Genomic DNA, 25,572 nt, shown 5'->3' with positions numbered 1-25,572 from the left:
TTCTACATGCAGGCTTCTTCTCAGTTTCCGAAACCTGTTTTTCATGTAGTAATACAATGTAAAGAGTTATCTAATAGCTAAAGCTCGTAGCCCGGAGCAGAACACATCTTGCACGTCACCTTCATGCATGACTTGATACGTTACCGCTATATTTATTTATAAGGCTGGGAATCCTCCCTCTACACTACAAAAGAACCCGGCATTTAACTCAACAAATCTGCCCCCGACATTTCTACATTAATTTGCTTATTTTTTGCCGAAAAGTGTCTTTTCTACACGAGGCAGTTCCAACTCCGGGGAAGAGACGACGCTCGGGTATTTCCGCGAATCCGACAAGCTACGAAGTATAAACTCCTCCCTTAACAGGACAGAGCTCCGCCATTGGCTCCAACTGTCCGTCTGCCGGGAAAGGGAGGCGGTGGCGAGCTGTTGAATGACGGCCGTGGAGCTCTATGGACAGTATGGACGGGACCCACACGGGCCTACCTATCTCACGTCTATACAGTATGTGAAGACATCAAGTGAGAGAGCAGCACCGCCCACTCGCTTCTTCTAACCTCCGGGGATGTTCTGAGCTGTTTACGGACCGCTGCGAAGGCCGACACGGGTGTCGAAGCTACGCGGAGATTCTCACAGGTTGATCATCCGTGTTTGGCACCGAGCAGGAAAGCCAGACAAAGTAAATACACGTCTCTTCAGGCTGTTAGTGGAAACGTTTTACATTTAAAAGAGACATAGAAGCGTTTGGTGGAAAACTACAGCGGTGCAGCATGACACACTGGTGCTCTTCTGCTGATCGGGTTTATTTACTGAAGTTGGTGCTCAGACTTGGGCTGCAGGCAGCGCGTCGGGAGCTCGTCTGAATCGTGCGCGTTTGACAGAGAGCCAATCAAGTCTGTTATTCAAATCCTCGTTCTTATATCATTGACCTATATCTCATGCATGTGCGCCAAGAGCCCGCAGTAACCTCTCGACTAGACCAGACAGCATGGGGATCAACGGGCTAGGCAGTCACACACAGCCGTCTAGCAGAGGGTCCGGGACAGAGCAGCCGGCTGCGGGTCCCCAGATGGAGCAGGCAGATGCTCTCCAAGAAGCAGAGAGAAGAACCGATGAGCATGGAGCAGGCGGCGAGGGGAAAATCATCCAAGAGGACAGTGACGTGCAGCTGATAGAGGCCGGGTGCAAGCCGCCCCTCTCCCCAGCTTTGGAGTCAGACTCTGTGGTCCAGGTGGAGAAGCACGGCCACGGAGGAGGATTCGTCCCGCCTGAAGGAGGTTATGGCTGGCTGGTGGTTTTTGCAGCGACGTGGTGCAACGGGTCGATCTTCGGGATTCAAAACTCTTTTGGCATCCTTCATACAATGCTGGCCAAGGAGCACGCAGAGCCAAACGACAAGGCTTCCCAGTTCAAAGTGGGTAAGTGGGCTTCTAATGGAAACATGCGGGTAAAGAGGAACTGGTGGAGAGTTAGAACAGCAGCAATAAGCATGGCGGTATAACTTCCACCTTCATTTAAACAACTCTTACGTGTAGGTGCAACTAAGTTCAAGTATGCTGCACTTAAAGAGGCACGCACGCAGGCACACACACGATGGCATTAGGTAGAACATGTGCTCCACTAATAAATATAATACATACAAGGAAATTCTGCCTTCTTGTTTCCTATCACACACTCATTCATTGTGAGGAATCCTGTCAGTCACTGTTGTGGTTGTTTAATGGTTAACAGGCATTTCAGCTGTACTTTTTATCCATTAACTGAATTCATCCACCGGTCTCTGCCAAACCAGTTCAGGGTGCCATGACTGACACTTTTCCCCTGAAGGCTTCATTGAAACAAAAATTCAGACTCTGTGAGCACGTACAGTATGTGCTGTATACAGTTACTGTTGCCCTAAGAGGGGTGTTTGAAAAAGTGTTTGCCCTTTTTGAATGTTGCAATCTTATATATTTGATAGTGTAACTTTTATTCCCCCGCTCTTCTCTAAATTTCTCACTTTTACATCATTTTTCTGTAGAAAAGATGACAACAGGCGCTTTGTACAGTATACAAAACTTCTATAAACCCTTTGTGACAGTCTTATTTCCTGCAGTTTATTGTTGTCACATAAAAGCTGCATCCTCCTGGCTACTTCAAACTTTTCCCATACTGGAATCACCTACGCTACTTTCAAGGACTCCACTCCTTTAATTAGTCCCCAGATGAGGGTTAAAAACAAGTGAACAAAGATTTCTTGACCCTGCTTCATCACTGGGGAACGAGTGCGTCAGTTACTTTGTTGTTGTTGAGAAATGAAGCTTGAACGTGGAATCAGTTCATCAAGTCAGCATCCAATTTAGTATTAATGAAGCTCTGAGGGCTGCATTCCTGGAAGTGGGTTCCATTTTGGATGTCAGGTGTTTGTTTGTTTGTTTGTTTGTTTTTTAGCTTCCCACATTGTTCTTTTATTTGAAACAAGTTGATGGACATTTTTAACTGCTGATTTTGAATATTAAAAATTGTTATAAAAAAAAAAGTGAACTTATACAACAAAACTTTCTAGAAATTCATGTTTTGTTTTTTTTAATCAAAGTAGCATCAAATGGCTCCCGGATCTGCCCCCCCCACCCCCAACTTCCTGTTATGATCCGCAATCACAAAGTGAAGGTAAAGGTCAGGGTGTGGGATGGGATTATGGTTCTTCTAAGAGTGTTCCCTGGAACAGAGTAGAGCCTTGGCCATCAGCACCTTTAAAGAGGAGAGAAAACATTAATTACAGGTCAAAACCAGAAGCTGAGAGGTGATTAAGTTGCTAACATCTTTAAAAGCATCTTGTAGCCTGCCATGTCTAATTCACGGACGGGAAATTGACGTGCCCCGGGGGGCAACGCGACAAGGCGCCATATCACTTTTAGCTTTTGTTTGCTATAAATCATGAGAGGCAGGAACTTGTTGGTAAAATGATACGGTATGACTTTTTCCCTTTTATCAGTAATTTGAGACATTCCTAACAGCAGCAGAGCAGGGCAGCTGGTGGCATGGTGCTTTTCTTTTCTTTTTTTTCCTTCACCCTCTCTTTATTTTTTAAAGAATTGTTAAGGATTTCATTTCCAGCAAGTCCTTGGATTTAATTCTCCAGTGTTCTCATATGTGAAGGGATTAAGCAGGGGATTGGATCCTGCCCTTCTTACCTCAGAATGAGAACCAAGCAGTGGGGGGACAGCTTAACTACAATAAGGCAGTTTTCCTCAGCAGAAACTCGTGGGTCATTTAAGGGCAGCTTGGACTTTTTTGTTCTGACCACAGGAACTGTCCCTGTTGGGGAAGTAAGTACCTACTCTAGCGGAGGTACTTTGAGTGAGCGGAACTGAATAAGTGCTGGGCGGCACTTGAAGGCTCGGTCTGGTCCAATAATGTGCTTTTCCTCTGTTTGAGCGTCACTGTGTAGCATAATGCATGTGAAAAGCTTTGCTTTGGAAGGCTTATTTTCACATTCACTGGCAAAATTGTAAATTTTTGTCTTTGGTAACTAAAAATGATAAAAACTTTTACGTAGCGGTCCTCACAGAACTTTTACACACGGCTCAGTTGAGACGCTCCGATCCACTCATCTAGGATGTTGTTCGGATGCTGACTCAAACAGCTGGATTGGATATCTGTGTAATGGGGCGGATCCATTCCGTTCATTTCTACGTCATTGTGCCAGGGCCACGTCTTCTAGTAGAGCTAACAACATTGTGGTGCCAAAGGCAAAGTTTCAACTCGGCTCTGAAATATTTTTAACTTGCTACTTTGGAAAGTGATGTTTCAATGAGGCTTGATGTTGCAAAAAAAAAAAAGAGAAGAATGTTCCACCTTGGGGAACATAAATGTTTTTACTCTGTATTGGCCATTACTCAAAGTTTGCGCCGCAATGATTAATCCAAATGCAATTTCATTATTAACTTGTGCAATTATATAATCATAAAAAAGGGATTATTATTGTGAACAGTATGAAAAGACCTGACATATATCTGCAGATACTGATGACGTTGCAAATGTGCTTCCAGACTTTTCTGAAGTCTGATCGATGAAGAAAGATGTTTAAATCAAACAGAGGTAAAAATATAGTGGTTAAATTCAAACATGACACTCCAAATCTTGACCAAAGGGTCAGTCGGGAATAATCGATCAACACTGATCAAAAGTTTTCGTTGTGTTCATTCATGGAAAACTATAAGAAGTCGTTCAAGTATCATTGTTTTAGTTAAAGAAGGTAAGAACAGGAGAGAGCAGCTTATGAGTTGCAGATGGTTGCGGTGTAAATAAAGAATGGCACAGTCAGAGCTCTCATTCCTGTCGGGGGGCCGAAGGTATAAAAATCCTGCTGAGGTGTGTATTCGGAACACAAATCAAACACGTTCGCATTCCTCTGAAATAAAAAAAACAAAAATCTGTTACTTTCGTAATCCGCGGGGAGCGAATGAACAGATGTGAGTCTGACACGAGACAGAAGTTCAGGCTTCAGCGACTGTTGGTAACGATGCAGGAGAAGAAACTTACGGGGGGAACAAGCAATAAATATTTGAATGAATCCCGACATTGATTCGCCACAAGCATCAAACAGATCAGAGGGTACAAACGGATGCTCCCTCCAGCATATTGTGCCCTTGTTGTGTCATAATGTAGATATGACGTGAATGAACATTATTAACTTGATTCTCAAGTTACTTAGATTCAGTCCTTTGAAGAATTTTGGCACATTTTTCAAAGGCATCAAAGCAGGAGTGATAGTGTAGCACAGGCGAGGGCAGGCGCAGGCAGAGATTTTCCTTCACTGTAAATCCAGTCTTAAGTGGACTGTCTATAAATATAACTGACAGCAGTACATTAGGCATTAAGAGAGTTTTCCATTAAATGTTTAGCAGACAGAGACCAGCTTATGGTCCAGTGTTTCAGACTGGAAAAAAGGTTTTTAACGTGAGCCAGTGGATATCTAGAGAACACCTCTCTGCCACGGGCGCAAACCCACTTTATAGTTAGAAATGTGTTAGAAACTAGAGAGAGCTCGTTGATGCAGCTTGACTTTTAAGATGTGCAGTCTGACTTCTCTGTGAAGCCTGGTCAATGATTAATAGCACGGTTAAGTCACTGTCATATTAAAAACCCCCACCACCACACACACACACACACACACACACACACACACACACACACACACACACACACACACACACGCCTCACCCACAACCTTCCCTCCAGGAAAAAAAACGTCTTTCTCTTCATGTTCCTGCAGAAAGAAGAGGACGTTTTAATGATTTTAAAATGCTTCTTGTTTTTTCTGAACAAACAGTATCAAACATTACAGAGTTCAGTGAGGAGTTCTGTACACATTATTAGGTGTATGGAGGAGTCTTATTGTATTTCTGTGTCGGAGCAGGTTCGACTGACTGCCAAAAACAGTGAAACCTTATGAAGCTCTCACTTGATATACTAAAATGTTATTATCCTATTATCCAGGATGTCTTTATCCGGCTGTACAATCAATAATCAACACACACTTTGAACTGAGCTAAAGACGGACTAACAGTTATGGTTCTTTGCTTGTTCATGGTAGCACTGAGTGCAACCAGCTGGGTTTTAGCTTGGATCAAAGTTTATGGATTCCCGTGAACACGGCTGGATAAAGAAGAAATGGATTATACTGGAGCGGCAGCACGGTGGTGCAGTGGTTCGTGCTGTCCCCTCACAGCAAGAAGGTTCCGGGTTCAAGCCCCGGCTCCAGCTTGGGATCTTTCTGTGTGGAGTCTCCATTTTCTCCCTGTGCCTGTGTGGGTTCTCTCTCTCGCTGTGGTTTGCATTCAGTTGCTAGCTTCCAGCTAAATATACATGACTGGCTCTTCCTGCATTGTGGAGTCATAAGAAATGATCTTGGTGAGCTCATGGCACCTTTTGTGGGAGCACTTTTTCATCATTTCGGTTCATACAAAGATCAAATTTATGGAAAACCTTCAAATGGAGGATTACATCGTCTATAAATAAAAGTCTAATTTGAACAACACACAGCCAGATGTCACACAGGTGTGTTTGTAGTCTCCCGTAAACCTCTCAGACCTTGAACAAACCGCTGAGTGTTGTGTGCTGCTAAATCTTCAGGGCAGCTGGAAATCCCAGGTTGGCAGATCAGGCAGTGCTGTGTTTTTTTTGTTTTTTGTTTGGAATTCCACAGGGCAAGCAAATGAGTTCAGACCCCTAGCGTCCTCATAAACAGGAACATACAGACGATTAGATACAGATTGCTTTTATTGAATTTGTACATCAACCGTTTCACAAGCCGAAGCAGTGTTTAATGATAAATCTAATAACACTGAGACACTGATATTCCCTCCAGCAGCAGATAATGCTGTCACTGTGTCCGCTGCAATTAAAACACATCTACACAAAGCATCGTCAGTGTTGCCTTTCAGTCCAGTTTGATTGTTGGTATTGAGAAGCACAGCCAATTTAATAACAGGAACAGCAAAATCAGAGAAATGAAGTCATGCTGCTTCTCACATACACCATATACTGTTCTCCATCTGGAACGCTTTCAAGATGTATCCAAACATATGCCCTTCATGCAAGTTAGTGGTGCAAACAGTTTGCAGTTCATATTCGGAGAAAGAATTGAAGTTTTCTGTACAGATCAGTGTCAAGATATACTGATACAATTTCCTTCCCTCTCCTGAACTTTCCCATCAGCTGATTCCTGGGTTATTAGTTCTACAAGTGTGTATACTATTAACCTGATCAAGAATTAATATCATATCAGTTGTATGACAACAACATTATCAGTGATCGCATCGTCATTTACATCATCTCTCGTTGCATCTTGACCTGATGAAATGAAAACAATTTTAGCAAACGCTCTCTTCCACAATTGGACTCAGAAGATGATCAAGGTGACTTACAGTTACTGAGAGGCAGACAGTTACGGGATGAATTCCTTCATGTAGAGGTGAAGTGTTTGACTTCTCCTGTGGTGCACCAGAGACAGCTCATCCCTGGTATATAGCGACATCTTTACTCTAACAGTCTTCTTTCCAGCTTTACGGCTGGCGGCCCTGTTGGTACCACCTGCTTCTGCACTTAACAGGTGCATGTATTTTTTTTTTAAAGCAAAGGTGTTTAATTTTTTTTCAATATATATGTTATAAAATAACAGCAGTCTTTAAGGCAAAGTGTTGTTGCCACGCCAGAAAAAGAAACATGAATCACCAGGATGAAAATATTGTTTCTGCAACAAGATATTTTCATGTTATTAGGACAAACAAACGTTTCACGTTGTGGCTTGAAACTTCTCTTGTTTTTGAAACAAGAAAGCTTCCAACGAGAAGAAACTTTTCTCGTAAAAAAAAACCAAAAAAGAGGGTGCCCATAACAACGAGGAGTGTTTCTTGTCATAACATTAAAGTAGCTTGTTACAACATAAAATGCTTTCCTGTTGGAAGATATGCTGATATGTGTCGGTTAATACCCGTGTGACATGTTATGATCCGAAAAGTTAGTTTTTGGTAAGATAGTGTCACTTAATCATGTTTTCACATGATGATAATGTAGCAATACATTGTAAAAAGATCACATTTTTATTTTTGTTATAATTGTTTATGTTGTTGATGCTCATCAGTCCTCTTTTTCTGGTATGCATCATGACAATAACATTTCACTTTCTTTTAAACCTCCTTAACAACAATAAATACAAATGTCAAATTCTTGCTGTTTGCTCTCTTACAAAAACATATTTGAATTTCTACAGCTGCTAACCGGTGGTGCAACCTTTGCAAATGATCATACAATTATGTTTTTCCTACTTCCCAAGGTTGCTATCTGTGTTTATCTGTTGAAGTCAACTCATTCCACGACTGGTGTCCAACTTTCGCACTTGCTGAAGTCATCGCATGAGGCCTTGGGGGGCGGGGGGGTTTCCGTACTTATTCCTCATCCTGTCTGTTCATGCAACAAAAACATCTATTGTTACTTTTATTTGAGAATACTCAAGACAATTTCCATAAGAATTTGTTTCATTTGTTTTGTTGACGGATGAATATCCCCCATTTATTGAATCTTGTTTGACTGCAAACACTGCAGCTTAAAAGCACACAGGACCCAATCTTTATTTTTTTTTGGGCTGTAAATGCACTTTTGATTGTATTTCTTTCGGCTTCATTTGTTTGAGTCACCCTAATAACATTCATATCGTTACAATAAATGAGCTGCTTAAATTAGTTTCAGAAGTAATAATTATCTTTATCAGGATATTTTTCTCATTTGAGGTTTTCAAGCCTCTTTTTTTCTATATCAATGTATGTTGGGAGTTTAACTTCATTGTTGAATTGCAGGTCCAGTGTATCGAAGTTCTGAGCCATGTCAGGAAAATGAGTCACTTTTTTTAATGCATTCTGGCTGCGCTTTATCAAGTGGTGAGGTCCTTGTGAACTCAACCTCGGCCCCCTTATTAGCAGCATCTCACATTTGTCCAAGGACCCATCCGTAGAGGAGTTCCTCTTTGATCTCTTGCATAAATTGAACGGTTATTTACAAGGTAGTACAATGTTAGCTATTGAAATTAGCTGGAACTTAATAGTAACAACAAAAAAAAAGGCAGATGCTTATGACAGGGTATCATGGAAAAATGCGCTGATACCACCCCCCCCGCCACCCCCCCCGCCACCCTTAATGGATGACTGGTATAGAAAATGGATGGATGGATGGATGGAAACTGAATGATAGTGCATCTTTCCATCTCATCCATAAAAGTACCCAACCCTAATGAAATGTAGCCTCGAGTGATCCACTCATTATATGGATCCAGTTCAGGGAGTGAAAGCTGCATTTTTCAGCCTCATTTGAAGGAGCCTTTTGAAAGCGGGGGCAGCCTTGTTGCGTCGCTGCGACATATTCCATCTTCAAACGCAGCTCGGGTTTGAGCAGTGTCAAGCCTGCTTTTGAGTATGCAGGGGTTTTTAAAATGAAGGGGTGAAAGCAAAAATTTGTCAGAGAAATAAGTACTCAAAGGTGAGATTACCTGTATGTGTCATGTGTAGTACCAGTGTCAGGATATGACTTGACAGCTAGAAGTAAGAAATCTATTTTAGTTTTTATTCTGTCACTAAGCAACAGGACATTATCACAAAAATATTCATCCGTTCTCTGTAGAGGGCTGACAGCGTCCTTAAGGATAAAAGTTTGGTCTGTTCAATAGGTTTGTGCTGTCAAAAAAAACACGCACGCGCGCGCACACACACACACACACACACACACACACACACACACACACACACACACACACACCTTTTCACTCAGCTTCACTGGTCTCCTTCACTGTATAATTGTCCATAATGAGTAAACTCCATTCAGTTGTCTCTCTTCTGCCAAGACTTGGGTTCTGGGGCTTGGAGTGAGAGGAGAAAAGTGGGGTGACATGGGCCTTTTGTTTAGCTGTCTCTGATTGTAGCTTGTACGTAGTTGACAGTGTACTTTGGTATTTATAGCATACATCACACTGTCTGTCAACCCCAAAGGTTGCAGTTTCTTTACTTTGATTCAGTGTAAAGAAATACTGCAAGTGTTGGTGCTGCCTCTAGCTACAGAACACTTGAAGAAATATATGGAGTTTTTTTTTTTTAAATTTGTTTTTGTTTTGAAGCAGGGTAAAAATGACATTATTTTAAAAGTGATGATGAACTATCAGGCCTGGTGGCATTCAGCGTTAATTCTAATCAGTTAAAAAAAACATCCAAATGATCTCTTAAATAGCAGGAAATATTTAAGATTGACTAGAGCGAACAACCCGATTTAAATATTCTTACTAGATAAATGAACTTCATGGATGAACTGCTGAGGGAGGGTGGAAAAAAGTTCATCTGCACTTTTTTTTAGAGACGTTTGCCTCTCCTAAATGGATTGAGCAACACATATATGAAGATTAAACTCGATAACAAGTTTTCCGCTGATAGACCGAGCCCCTCAACTTCTTTTGAAACTGTTGCCCCTGTGTGCTTCAGCTGTCGCTGTGTCACGTACACAACTGAGTGCTTCCGTGGTTAAATCTGTACGTTGTGTAGAGATGTGTCAGATTATGATACAGCGGAGAAGATTTCTGGCTTTTCAGTGCATTTGTGTGTTTTGTGTTCCCCAGATCAGTGTTCAGTCCAGTTTCACAAACATGAAGGATGTCTGCTCTGGGTTTGATCTGATCTCCGCAATCCCCCCCCCCCCCCCCCCCCCCAAAAAATTTGGAAGCCTGCCGAGGGGCAGCGTCCTTGTACTTGGTGGACATGCTGTTCCTGAGCGCGTGACTGTATAAGTTTGAAAAACTCGTGTTTAAAGTTGTCTGATCCTTGATCTATGTAAACTGTTGAACCAATATGTTCTGTAATAGTTTACATTTGGTGATCAAAAAATGTAAATGTTGGTTTTCTATCGGTTGGATGCGTTGGCTTTTTGCAGAGAGCTGGAGAAGCAACGTCTGTGGAGTTCACAAAGTCCATGTTAGATAGGATGATTACTTCTCTTCTGTTAGATCAACAAAGTACAATAAGGGGTGAATCCACCTTTAGATATAAAGGTTATTAAAGGTGGATACACAGGATAATCTTTTTATAATGCGTCACACTGAAAGCTTTGATTGACATTACATGTGCACCAGTAGGTAAATCAGTGCTTTATGCTTTGATTCCTCTGCTGTACTGGGACCAGCATGCACCCCCTCCCCCCTCCCAGCACACACACACACACACACACACACACACACACACACACACACACCCCCAGCCTCGACACCATGGTAGACATTAAAGCTACCTTTGCTCCCCATGAGACTGGACCCGGATATTTGTTTGTTTGTACTTCTGGGTACGCAGTGTCTCTGCGTGGTCATTCTGCTTCATTATGTTTTAACACCGCGTGGATATTACACCACAGGGCAGAACTTTCCACTTTGATCCACTTTTTTCTTTTTGATCTGCTTAATCACCACGAGACATCTTTCTGATGTACATGTTAGAAATACACAATAAATGCTCGTCATCACATTTTTATTAATAGCAAATCCCATCAGATGGGAGGGAAACGAGTGGAATGCATTCAAAAGGTTTCATGTTTTGAAGCTTTGGCTACTAATAAATAACTACTGTAAATGTTTTATAGGTCAGTGATATAAATCTGCAGTGGACATCTGGCCAAATATGATGAACTGCATAATCTGGGAATTATTGCGTGTACATTTTTAACAGAGGAAACTCACTTTAAGCTTTTTTCCTTTTTTCCCTTTTTTTTCGCATCAAACAAGCGAAACTATTTTTGTGAATCAGCCAGCTTTTCACCAGCATTTCAATTACCAAGATCTGACAAAATATTTCAAAAACATAATTTAACAACATACAAAATACAATTTAACAAAACAAGCAAAACTTTTTTTAAAATTGCTTCATGTTTGGACATTTTTGTTCCCTAGTTTCACTCCCAAAACAGAAACACAAAAACCTCTCTGAAAATAAGTTTATGGGTGTCCATCCATTCATTAAACACATCATTGCTAGAACCTGGTGATCTACGTATATATGCAACTTATGAGTACGTTTTTATTTTTTTCCTTCCAGATTTCAACTGTACTGCATACAAGTATGTTATCAACCACAGTTGTCGTGCTGTCCAACACATTGTACTTCAAATTTTTGTCCACATACATGGCCACACCACCTCCGCCTTTATTTTTTTAGTCATGTACCTCATTTCATAACTGTCCAACTCAAAGTTACTGCAATGTTGTTTAAAGGTTGTACAATCTGATTTAAATATTCCTTGATGTGGTTGAAATTTGCATAAAGTTGGTAATTTTAAAGGCAGAGAAGAGTTGTGACGAGCCGTTGAGTGTGTTGAAAGGTTACCCCTGTCAAAATGAGTCACCGTATTGTTTCCATGGAGGAAAGGGAAACCATTCCTCTTCATTGTGTTTGTGTCAGTTGTATTGCACAGTATTGCATCCTGTTGATTTCCACAGAGTTCATTTCATGTCATGAATGCTTTGATTCTTGCTTGTGAGGCAAAGGCATAATTGTCTTGATTTACTTGGAGGTAATGTATGTACCTTCTAAAGGAGTGAGGCAAAAAATCAGATCACATAATTATAGTGATCAACTGTTTGCGGACAATTTCCCAACTCAAGGATGTGTCCAAAATCACTCAGTATACAGTATAGTCCACTAGGTCGTAGTGCTGTCCCAATTCATTGTGAAAACTAATTCTACCATATGCAATTGACTTAAACTATCCTACTGTCCTGCTGGAACCAAGTGCTGTATCCCATCATGCATTGTGCTGGCTGAAAGGAAAATGACGGACAAATGAGAGAAGAGTGATCCAAAGTAGACCCACATGTGTCCTTAAGTGTTAATCTCATTCTGCAGTTGAGCTCCCTACACTGTCCTCTGCATTGAAGTCCTCTAATATGGAGTGGTGAATAAAGGGGTCATGTGAGGCTCATAAATGTGCATTAAAGTGCAATTTTTTTCATTTGTAACTCAACATTTGAAGATCCCTTTGGACGATTCAAAAAATAATGTAGTAAGCAAGCAAAATAAATTGTAGTAGTGACTCACAATTGGAGCGGCAGCATGGTGGTGCAGTGGTTTGCGCTGTCGCCTCACAGCAACAAGGTTCGGGGCTCGACCACGGGATCTTTCTGTGTGAGTCTTCAGGGTCCCCCTGTGCCTGCATGGGTTCTCTCCTGGTACTCCAGCTTCCTCCCACAGTCCAAAGACATCAAGAGGGGACGAGGCTGATTGATACTCTAAATTGACCGTAGGTGTGACTGTGAGTGTGAATGGTTGTCTGCCTACATGTGTTGGCCCTGTGATGGACTGGTGACCTGTCCAGGGTGAACCCCGCCTCTCGCCTGAAGGCTACTGGGATAGACTCCAGCCCCCCGTGACCCTTAACAGGATAAGTGGTTGAAAATGGATGGATGGATGGATGGACTCACAATTCTTATGTAACTGTTCTATCAAAGAATTGCAGCGTAACTTGAATTGGCACCAAGTACTGTTTGAAATAAAAAGCATGACCACGAATTCTCTCTCTTCCTCCCTCTCTCTCTGCAGCCTGGGTCGGGGCGCTGGCCATGGGGATGATCTTCTTCTGTTCACCTGTGGTCAGCATGTTCACAGACCACTTTGGCTGTCGGAAGACAGCTGTGTGTGGGGCGGCCCTGGCCTTCATAGGGCTGCTCAGCACATCCTTTGCAAAGTAAGCCACCTTCATCAACTTGTTGCTCGGAGAGGTATGAGGCCAATGGACACTAGCTAGCTCTAGTACAGACAGTCAACTTTTCATGTACATTAGTCATGTTGCTAATTTTTAGCACTATTTCACATGTCGGCATAGTAAAAGAAAAGTTTTCACTATGGAGGTTTCTGTGCCCTGTACTCACCCTAACAAAAGCAAATTAAGTTTAATGGTGATAACAATAGTGTATCTGCACACAGGCAAGGGCAGTTACATGAACCAGTTGTCTAGATATGATTACATGCCTCCCGAAAGGATTTTTATTACATGTCCAAATGAATTCCTTTCAGTTATTTTGTATCTTCTGATTGAGAAGACTATCATCTCAGTCTTTGAAACCCTCTGATTTATGTCAGTTCTGTGATTTATGCCATACCTCTATTTTGTTCTTTCATATTTCTGTTCTACTGCAGCTCTCTGAGCCTTCGATATTTCACATATGGCATAGTCTTTGGCTGCGGAGCCTCATTTGCCTTCCAGCCCTCTTTGGTCATCCTGGGCCACTACTTCCGGCAGCGCTTGGGCTTGGCCAACGGCGTAGTGACGGCAGGTGCCAGCCTCTTCTCCATGGGCCTCCCAGTTTTGCTCAACAAGGTGGTGGAACCTTTTGGCCTGAGTAGGACCTTCCAGATCCTTAGCCTCTTCATGCTTGTTCAGGCCCTGCTGGCATTGACATTCAAACCTTTACTACCTGCTGGAGGAGGTATGGGACCAATGGGCATGGGTCCCGGCCCTGCTGAATCCCAAACCCAGCCAGGGGCCACTGCTCGAAGCGGGAACAGGTGGAGCAAGGCCTTGGTTGGGGTCAGGAAGTACTTTAACCTGCGAGTGTTTCGCATCGTCACCTATCGGGTGTGGGCATTTGGAGTTGCTACAGCTGTACTAGGCTACTTTGTGCCGTACATCCACCTCGTAAGTACATTTCCTTGGCATGTCTGCAGTCACGTTACAAAGGAATGTTGTGTGTTTGTTGTTCTTTTAGGTTATCTAAGCCTGAAACTGTACAAATGCTTTCGGCAGTTCTTCTGTGAGAAATAAGCGAGCTGTGTTTCACTCTGTGTATATTTGACTCACTTTCTTACTTTAATGGAAGATTGTATAAGGATGTTCGACTTTACTTAAACATTACCTTATATGAACTACACCTCATATCAGTGTCTTCCATAGAGTTACATAAACATTGTCATCATGCTGATAATGAGTGTATAATAGAGATCCCTCAGCTGACTTGGGAAATGGCGAGGCATTGAGTGTGATGTCATGTCAGCAGGGTAAATGAGCAGTGAAGATCAGGCTTGTTCATATCAGTGTGATTTAGGAGAATGACTGCTGCTGGACGCCATCGACTGCCAAGGTGAAAAGAACTCCAATCACTTCACAGACAAAGTAACCACTTTCCAACATGAGTAGATTGCAGATTTCATTCAATCAGTTTCCAGAATTTGGAATCTATTACTGAGAGAGTGAGATGGTGAGGGATTAGGAAGGAGTGTAAAGCTGCAGAGCTGTTAAGTTGAAATCCTACTATCCAGATGTCGGATGTTCCAGCTCCGGCCTCCCTCTGTCAAGCCTGTTGTTTCAGGCCCGGACCCAGATGTAAACACAGCCCCGGTCTTTGTATTGACTCAAGCACTTCAGGAAACCTCTCCTGTATGGCCTCTCCGTATCCCTAAACATGCCTATCCTATGGCCATTGATGAGTGTAGCGCCCTTCAAAGCAGAGCAAATATTTCACAAGGACCACCATGTTCAGGAAGAGACTTCAGAGGGTGGTTTCATGTTTTGGAACTGATTTGCAGGGTCAGGACTGAGGGGAGTGGGAGGGTCTGACCTATATGCGTTGGATCTTCCTGTCCTGCTGTTCCACAACTATGTGGATAAAGACATTTTGTTATTCGGAGTCCTCTTCTACCTAATACACACGCCCACTGACTGATTTCCTCCACCTCTTGGGATTGGAGCACAAAAAAACAACAACAACAAAAAACGTGTGAAAATATTCCCCAGTTGTTTGTGTCTTGGTGTCATCTTGTTGCACAAATTTATTACCCTCCACACGAAGAACCAAAGCTCACCAACACTATTTGCCTTTCTGTGTGTGTATCAGATCAACTTTGTGGAGAAGCAGTTCAAGGAGACCGAGAGGGAGTGGATTCTCCTTGTGTGCCTTGGAGCTTCATCTGGCGTGGGGCGACTCGCCTTTGGTAAAATTGGCGACCTTATTCCTGGTCTGAAAAAAATCTATATGCAGGTGAGGAGATGAATAAAGGTTGAGAGTATTTCCTTAAATGATGTCAGTTTTTCTGTTGCAGCTCAGATTTGACATCTCAAATACCGTCCAATCTCACTTTTAGCCAGCTATCCAACATCCAGATTAAACTATTTCCTTGTTTGATCGCTTCCAATTTATTGTTTGTAAGATACCTCCAAGAGCTTCAAAATGCATAAAAAATGAATAGAGTATGTGTACAAGGGGAAATATGTCAAATTAAAATTCTACCCTGTAAAAATTTAATACCGTTGCTAAAGATTTAAATCATCTGTTAACTACTTTGAGACCCTGCAGCACAAATATAATGCTCGGCTGAATCGCCGTTTACGTAACATTTCTGATTTGAAAATGTTTATTACAGTGTGCAGCAGGTTGAATCAGAGATATTGTTTGATTAGTATCTGAGTTGATTCACTCTGTATACTGCTTATTAGACTTCAGATAAACATGACATCCTAATTTGCACCCACTTACAAAGCCATAATGAAAAGAAGCCTTTGTGTTGTTAGGGGGATTTACCCAGCAGGAGAGTGGCAGAAATAATTCAGTCCTCAGAGAAGGGAAAGTGCAGCAGTTTGGAAGGGAAGACCTAAATTGTTAGACCACAAGTAAATAAAAGAATAAATGGCCCAATAGATGATTAATGTGCCAGTAAACGCATGTAAATTACACCTAATATAAATGTAGGCATTAATTATTTGATAAAATATGACATCAGTTGGTATTTCTTTTGAAATGTACCTCTGTATTTATTTAAATTTGTATGACTCCTCCTATTTTTTTAGTTTCCCAATATATTTTTTAATTGTATGCTTTCATTTATTCATTCTTATTTCATCCTTTAATGTGTTACTTCACTGGCGAGCCATCCAGGTTGAACCCCGCCTCTCGCCCGTAGCCGCTGGGATAGGCTCCAGCCCCCCCCCCCCCCCGCGACCCTTAACAGGAATAAGCGGAAGAAAATGGATGGATGGATGGATGTTTATTTTACTTCCCCTTTGCACAAGAATCCAAATTAACCTTTTCTTCAATTTATTTCCACAAAGTTCTACTTTTCTGTATTTGATGTGTATAATGTTCTTGATATATATATAAGTGCATGAAGGAGTAAAAAATTCATAAAATTACTGTAAATGTAACATGCAGAGATAAATATGTTGTGGGAAATAAAAAGACGGAGATATATACAGAGAAAATAAGACATATACATGTATACTTTGAAAAAATAAAACATTTAAATAAATTGCATGTAAAAAGTAAGTGAAATGAATGATAGATGAATGCATGAATAATTAAATTGGAAGGTATATAAATAAGGGGATTCATACAAAGACAAATAAATACACAGAGGTATCATTTTATGTCACATTTTGATCAGTTAATGCCAAAAAAATATTTTTGATATTATTTGTGGTACATTTAATGTCATTAATTTTTCAATTGAGCCATTTGTTTCATTGTTTATTATGTAGTTTGGCAGTTTCCATCCTCCACTTTTAGAGGTGAACACAAAGAACGTGTGTGTGTGTGTGTGTGTGTGTGTGTGGGTGTGTGTGTGTGTGGGTGTGTGGGTGTGTTTGTGTATTTATGTTGTGCTCCTTCTGATTAGCAACACAAGCACCACACACACTCAAGCTGCATGCTGTTTATGACAAAGCTTTAAATGGCCTCTCAACTCAAGTATGCATTTTACTCATTGTTCCTCCACCTTGTTTGAAGACTGACTGTGTAGAATGATGATACTTGTGGTCCATAACGCAAACTTACACACGTCACAGGGATACTTCAAGCCTCCAGGGCTCAAACACCTAGAACTGGTGAAGTGAATGTGGTGTATGTCATTTAATTGCAGCTTATTCATAGATTGTATATTTTTAACAATTGTTTAATGTAATTGCCATATCTAACTAGGTATTTATTTTATGGAAACCCCATATGAAACAAATCATTCTTCAAAGTCTGTTTTTTGTCATCGTCGATGTGCAGACAAGGGTGTTTATGTTCCTCTGACACATTTTACATTTTTATCCTATTGAATCTACATGTCTGCAATGCACCAGTGCATTGGTCATTTATTCCATGCAGAAAAGAGTTACTTATCATTACAGTGTGACGCTCAACAGTTTCTCTCCTGCTGCCATAATAATGAAACACACTGGTTTGCGAAAGGAGGCTTTTATGAGCTTGAAAGGCTCGTTCTGTCTTTTATCCAGAGTGAAAACACACCTGAATTTTTTTAGGAGCTGCTTTGTTGCAGTCATTTTGGAAGAAAATAAGGTAACGCACAAAGCATAATGTTAAGGCACCAGACTTAGCTTCAAGCTAATCTAATGTAGCAGCCAGACAAGAACTTAAAGCCCGATGACTGCTTAACCTTCAAACAAAACTATCTTATCATACCAAAATCTTTTCAGCCATTATCTCAGATTCAAGTCTTACATCAAGGCTGTTCTTCCCAATTTGAAAATGTAGGATATTAGCAAGTTTGTGTAGTTGCTGGAGGATGCAGTCAGTAAGACAATGTTCACAGTGAAGTCAAAATGTCTCCCTGTATGAGTAAACACAGCTATGACGTGCATGCCATGCACCTACACCTGCATAAAAGCAGAGAAAATAAGACAAGATGTAGCACAGAAAAGCCTCCTGTCATTATTTTCGTCTGAAATGAAGCAAGTTGTTCATGAATTTATATCGGAAAAAAACATTTTTCTCTTGATATTTTGTCCATCTGATATATGTGAATTAGGGTTGACAAAACAACAGGAGCACCTCCATCGTATCATCTGAGTAACAGCCTCCAAAAGTGACCTTTAAAATGAATCAATACCCCTCCACAGGAGATTCAATAAAAACTGGACATTAAAGCCCACATGAAAGGAGGAATTATTCAAGGATTGTTGAATCATTCTACTTTTTTCTGTAACGGTCGTTGAGTTTCCTGAAAGGGCTACATGTGTGTAACATATTGTTATTATTTTTATTGTTATTATTACATTTGTTTTATCTGGGTGTACTGAATAAATTGGCAAGTGAGCCCATAAATCTGCACAACACAAACCAGTCTTATGTCGAATCCAACGTCTGGTCACCAGTCCTCCACTCCACACACAACAGGGCTTATTGAAAGCCGAATGTGACCTACACTACATGGCTCAGGCTCTGTATATATGAAGAAAGTCCACGCAACCCACAAGTAAGGCTCAAAATTAAGCCAGTGAGCAAGGAACGATGTAAAGCCTGTCCTCTCCTGTCTATTTTAGGTGCTGTCCTTCATGGCTCTGGGCGTGATGTCAATCATGATCCCCCAGTGTTCGGCGTTTGAAGGACTGGTGGTTGTGTGTGGTTTCATGGGACTGTGTGACGGATGCTTCCTCACCATGATGGCCCCAATAGCATTCGAGCTGGTCGGGCCTATGCAGGCCTCGCAGGCCATAGGCTACCTTCTGGGCCTCATGGCTGTTCCTATGACAGCGGGTCCACCCATCGCTGGTAAGAGACTCACTCTTTGATTTTCAACCCAGAGTTCAGCTCGTCTTGACTTCAAATGATTGCTATCAGCTTCGCAAAACAACTGAATGAAAACTGAAATGAGAGGCGTGACTGCATGTCTGGAAAGACTGTGGATTGTATTTAATGAGGTGTGGGCTTGCGGCCAACTGCAGGCCGTCACGAAGGATTTGTCTTCAGGCGTTCAACGCACATACAGGGTCAGATCTCAGCGCTCCCTCCTCCTCTCTCCAGCCGCCTTCTTCTTTTCCATAACAACATCAGTTTAATAAGACCACTGAGGGCAGAACATTAATTTGATGAATCAGGCATGCTCTCTCTTGTCAACCTCCTCCTGCTCTCTCACACACACACACACACACACACACACACACACACAGCTTTGACTATTCCATCCCATTTTAACTACAGTTTGTGTTTTTGTATAATGTGTTGAGTGAGTTATGATTGATATGAGTTATGATTGTCATTTAACCAGTTTGTCACCACAAACGAGATAACGTGATCGCTGTTTGTTTCTTAGCAGGATATCTTGTAAAGTACTGGACAGATGTGGATGATATTTAATGGGAAGACTGGTAATATTACAAGGAACGGGCGACAACAATTTAGTGGTTCGGGACAGCTGTCATGAATGGGTTTCGATGATGCTGTGTTCATATTCTGTATCCGTGTAGCCTCTATAGCAGACGTATGTGCTCTCAGATTACTTTCTGGATCTCTGTGGAAAAGTAGAGAGATGTTTGTCTCAGTGAGGCAGTAAGATGTTTAGGAATAAAATGCATTTTCCCCTAAATTCCAGGTCCTTATTTCTGAATGGGATTTATTAGCAGCTACAGAAGGTGGGACACCACAAGAGAGAAAATAGCCAAATTATTGCATTTTTTTGTGAACTCAAGGCCTGTCTACTTCTCAGTGTCCACATATAGCACTTTAAGTCAAAATAATATTGCGCCATTCCAGGTACATTAGCACTATTTAAATGTTGTTTCCACAGTTACAGAGCATTATTTTACAGCATTTCTATTTTTTTTATTCTACACATGGCTTTTGAATGTTATGAGTAACCACATGCACATCGTCAGGGGAAATATAACCCGTCATTCAGATTTCTTTTACACAATTTTCAGAAAGCTTATTTGATAGTTTTTAGTATTGCTCCCTTTTTCTATTTGAAAATCAGAACCTTCTCGTACTGGTGTGCATGCGCCTTCATTTTTCCATTTTGTCTGTTTTTTTCACTTACCTAAACAAGCACAGTGACATAGAGCGATGCAGTATTGAGGCTGTATTGCCCGCCTCTACAGCCTGCACTCAGACATCTAGTGCACTAATGTGTCAGACACAGATGCATCACACCTGCCCATAAACAAAAGTGTAGCTGACACGTTCATCATTCAGACTTTTATTTTTTATTCATAAAGGTTTATTTGCTCATTTCAACGTATAATAAGATGACAATTCCGTATGATTTGCTTTTTCTCACGATAATTCTTCACATTTCATGAACAAACAGGAACAAGAAGAGGAAAACCTTAGAGCAGCTGCCCTTTTTTTCAATGATAACATCATTTAAAAACATAGATGGCCGACTCTCTTGTTTTCTCTCATTTTTCGTAATTTTAGAATGAAGACAGCATGACACGCTAAAAAAAATACTGCAATTTTTTTCACAACTATCGCTGAAACAAAGTATTGTGTCAGCGTAGCCTAAATATATCAGCAAAATGACAGGAACTCTGGATGAACTCCAGCCCAAAATGCTCATTACAGGGATGAAAGACAACCGTTTATCATTCAGGACGCTTTGTACCCTCTGAAGTACATTGACGAGTCAGGCCAGAGAGGGTACATAATGAACAGAGGGTATACACTTGTCTTTCAAAAGGCTACACCCCTTGAATGAGCATTTGTACCCTTTAGTTACACCCTGCTACCCTCTATCTGTGAGTGTGTTGTCTCTAGAGGAACATATGATGTCTTGTACAGTCTGTGCTTCAAGAACCGAGAATCCATATGCAACAGGCGACAACAGCGTCCTCCCCGTTGCACTGCTCCCATGTCACAAGCTCCGTGATGCATAAAACATATGGTGCAGTGTGTTAAACTCGTTGACCTGGCTTCATGTCTGTAGTTTCACAGTGTCTGGTTTACTTACTATCCATTTACGCAAGTTGAAGCCTCACTAAGACAATCTGCTAACGGGATGGTGCCCGATGTTTGTGGGAGCTTGATTAGTTCACTGCATGTGGGGGATGTGTGCATTTCTGTAAGATAAGAACGTTGTTGTTCAGCCACTCTTAAAAGTTTATATTGAAATTTCTTGCACAATAACACATGCACTTCTAGCTTAGAGAAGTTTACAGGATGCTTCAGGTTACTAATTCAGCATAACCTGTATTTTACTGCCCTTCCCTCCTCTGCTCAGGTCTCCTACATGATTACTTTGGGAACTACACGGTGGCCTTTTCTCTCGCCGGCGTGCCTCCAATCGTTGGGGGCATCGTGCTGTTCTTTGTACCCCTGATACACCGCAGGCTGCAGCGAGGGCAGGCAGCGGCAACACCAGAGGAAACGTCCACCACTGCTCACATGTTGCCCACTCCCCAAACAGCAGAGGAGCCCAAGACTTGCTCCAATGGCGACATCCTGCCTGGTTACACCGACGTAGAGACACACATCTGAGTCGCGCCATACATAGGTAACATTTTTTAGCCACATTACATCAACATATAAATGTCTGTTTCTTATACTTTCCCTTTTTAATGCAGGGATTCAGCCCACCAGCACCTTCTATCATCCTTAGATTGCCCTCGTACTGATCCTCCATGTGCAGCTGTACACGATTACTACTCGACCATGGACTTCCCGTCAGCCGACCTTTAACCTCTCACCCTCCAGGACCCTCACTGGCTGTTTGCTTAGTTGATGTGGAGAGAAATTGGACAACAGGGGGCTGTGGTTAGATGCCACAGAGAGGACGAGAAGAAGACGACATGAGAGTAGAAGATGATGTAAACGTTGAAGGCGGACAAGCACAACAGTCCTAATTGGGATGGTTTGATCCGAGGGGGACTAGTAACACGCTCCTCCAAGAGGAATGAAATGAATAGATTTTAACCAACAGTCGTAGTTTATGATTTCACAGCATTTATCTGACTACGTGAGCTTTTTGAAGCTATAAAATAATCCTTTACTTGTTTTTTAGAATTCATAGGAAGGTTTTTTAAAGATAGCTATACACAAGGGTGCACATTAACTGAATACTTTGATACTAAATTAAATTTCAGGACCTTACTAAAATCACCCTTTTAAAAAAAGTCAGAGAAAGTGAGGAGTGTGGTTAAGAATGGTAGTATAAAAAAATGAGGAAACTATAAGCTAATACACTATCTGCTACATTACCATTTTCTGTTACATCACTGTCGATCATAATCTACAAACTAAGCAAATTATATTTTTAATTCTGTGATGAGAACTTAAAGCTTTTGGGGAATCTATCACTTTAATATACTCAGTACTTCATCCACCTCTGCTTATAAGATAAGAATAAGTGAAGGGATACGTTCATGATTTTGTTGGTTATGTTTTGTCCTAATCTGTTTTTCCTGCCTGTGTTTTCCACTTTGAGGGCTGTGAGAGAAACGTATGTATCTGCTGCAAATATCATAAGAGGGAACAGAGAATTCTCAGAGAGCAGCCACAGGCACAATCACCTCAACTCAACCACGCACTTTAGCACACTGTAGCACATTGTGCTCTCAACCAGGGTTCAGAACCTCAGCAAATAGTTGTTTCAGCCAGCTTGCTTGGGAGACAAATGTGCAACATTTGCAGCTCTTTAGCCAGAAATCGGACTCATAAGTGATTAAAATCACAAGTGAAATTTTTTTTTTTCAATATCGGTCAGTGACTCTGCAGCATGTGGCTGGTTGACGTATGAAGTTAGTTGAGGTGAGTCCAGAGAGCCTTATGACCTGTGAATTTATAGTTACTCCCATGACTCCACGGTCTTAAAGTGATACTTCACCCAAAAGCTGTACTTTTGCCTTTCAAGTACTGACAAATATTTATCCTGAGCCCAAAGAGACATTTTTTTTCCCACCTGCACTACTTCTTTGCCTTGGATATTTACTTTGAAGCTAATTTTAACCGTTGACTACCAACAGCAAAAATTCTCCAAAACTGACCATTCGCAAACTGTTAAGACAACCGTCTACTGTAACCTACAGTCTTCTTAGTTCAGCTATATTCTCAGTAATCTACCAACACTTGATTTTGAGTTAAAAACAAACAAACAAAAACCCTTTCAGGTCAGGTGATCGAGTGCAAGCCAGTCGTTCAACACCATGCTCCAGCTGGTCACACCTGGTGCTACTGTGAACGAGTGCTGACCACATGTGATACATTTAGTTTGTTTTCAGCTCAACACAAAGTGTTTGTGGATTATTGAGCATGCAGCTACATCCTGAATATGAGGATTAAACTGGACAATGTGCTTAAGGGTTTGTAAAAGACCATTTCTCGGTAGATTTGCTGTTGTTAGTGGTCAGCTGCCATTAGCATTCAAGCTAAATATACTTAGGTGGCTCTTTCAGCATTCTAGAGTCACGATGAAATGATATACAACATTAAAAAACAGCTATGTGAGCACAGGACACTTAATATTTGTGTGTACTTGAAAGGCCAAATATACATTTTTCTGTCTAGTATGACTTTAAATTGCAGTTTTTTCTTTTCCAGTCTGAAGTTTTTTCGTAGTTTCAGTAGTGTGCTAGACAATTTTGCCAAAAAACGTGTTTGTTATGTCTTTGAGACATAGCTTTTTGTAGTGTGCACACTGTATACTCCTTTAAGTGGAAACAATTATGTCAAAGTCATAAAAGACTGATGACTTTTGGTAGATTCACACTCTTAAAAAAAAAGCATGTATCGTTTTATGTGGAAAATTTCCTCCATGCAAATGTGTGTGCTGCCACTTTGCATTTTAGTAGTAGAGACAGTTTAAATGATTTGACACTACTTTGTTAAAAATCAACTGAGATGAAAGCTGCCAAATGACCTGAGCCACCATCAGGCCATCTCACGTAGGGCTGATGGCTACTCTAGCATCAGGATGTGTCGCTCGCTGTCGGCATTAAATGAAACAACGATGATCTGCCTCTTGGATATATTTTAGTTTACAGTACTTTTTTGGTTTCATGAAGGTTGGACCACTTACCTCTTCGCTCATAGATTACACATTGAACAGTGAACTTTAATAACCAGATGAGAAGTCGAGCGACAGTGACTGTTTGCGTGGTGCTTTAACTGACCAGCAGACAGCAAGGGAAGACAGTCCCCTGTACAGGAATTCACTCACAATGGGTCCAGCTGGTACCTCACTACTGAGTTTTTTTTGTTTGAGGGGAGGTAATGCCATGTGACAAACAATTCTGAAGAGGAAATATACACTTTACCTCAGTAATCAAACAATCCTCAGTAATTCAACTTGTTGTCATTAATTTCATGTTTGTTATGTGTTAGTGATTTGCTGCCAAACGCCTTCCATACATCCAGAGATTTATCTTTCCTCTTTTTTATGCCTTCATATCCATTTGTCCGGTTTCTTCTCTGTTCCTACTCATTGATGCCACAAGTCTGATTTCTCTGTGTTTTAGAATGTGTCGTCATATACAAGTCTAATGAGGTTACACTCAAATCTAGCTACGCGTAGTGGAGAGTCCAGCAAAGTTCATTTAGAAGTGGAGAAATAGGCCTCTAGTTTGACTGCTGTCGTGTTTGATATTTTGTGTCAATTTTTAGTTCCCTTTTTATAGTAATCTCATCTCATACAGTGATTTCATCCACACCTTTCCTTCTCTTTTACTTTTTTAAACAAATCCACCTCCCCCTACTCCTTCCCTCAACTGTGAGTGTTTCTTTCTTTACCAATGCTGCAGGAGATAGATCCCTAAAAACACACGCTACTGTCAAACTTTGAGGCCTATGAGTTACAGAATCTAGCGAGTGAATGCAGAGGACTTAACCCCTCGGGCAGCCGTATTGGAGGCCTTTTGGTTAACAGCAGCGCAAAAGGTGGAAAAAAAAAGAAAAGCTGATTATGTTTCTATGCAGATGACGTCTCAGTTTTAATTGTTGAGTGTGGGGTTTTTTTTGTTTTGTTTTACTGTGAACATATTTTTTTCCCTTCATCTCTTCGTGTTTATATGTTATATATACTAGAAGCTTTCCGTCACATTTTCAATCAGGAGAAAATGACTTAAAAGCATGACACAGCAGTAACCTCAATTTGAAATCTGCCTTATCAGACCAGTCTGAACCGTTACAGCATTACTGAACTTGCCCAGGTTTTATATACATAGAGAGAGTATATAATAGCATTAGAGCCACCTCACTTAGTTTCTGGTCAAAACCAGCTGAGTGATGAGTTTTCTTACCCTAACTGTAAAATCAATATTGAGACACATATGAATCAATAAATGTGCTATGTTTTCTAATATTTTAAA

At 41.1% G+C, this 25,572-nt stretch overlaps 1 protein-coding gene across 1 annotated transcript; it reads left to right on the top strand.

Moving 5' to 3' along the window:
• The first annotated feature begins 413 nt into the window (after positions 1-413).
• slc16a2 (solute carrier family 16 member 2) lies at positions 414-25,572 on the top strand. The gene is made up of 7 exons (XM_086221718.1): positions 414-1,418; positions 13,101-13,245; positions 13,698-14,196; positions 15,392-15,535; positions 18,817-19,045; positions 21,492-21,764; positions 21,835-25,572. The coding sequence occupies exons 1-6, from the start codon at positions 989-991 to the stop codon at positions 21,746-21,748; spliced, it is 1,704 nt and encodes a 567-aa protein (XP_086077844.1). The 5' UTR covers positions 414-988; the 3' UTR covers positions 21,749-21,764; positions 21,835-25,572.

This window comes from Aulostomus chinensis, chromosome 13 (genome assembly GCF_037954235.1).
Source record: "Aulostomus chinensis isolate RoL2024-O1b breed Wild chromosome 13, RoL_Achi_v1.0, whole genome shotgun sequence".
In the NCBI taxonomy this organism is placed as follows: domain Eukaryota; kingdom Metazoa; phylum Chordata; class Actinopteri; order Syngnathiformes; family Aulostomidae; genus Aulostomus; species Aulostomus chinensis.
This window is presented reverse-complemented; position numbering and strand designations above follow the sequence as displayed.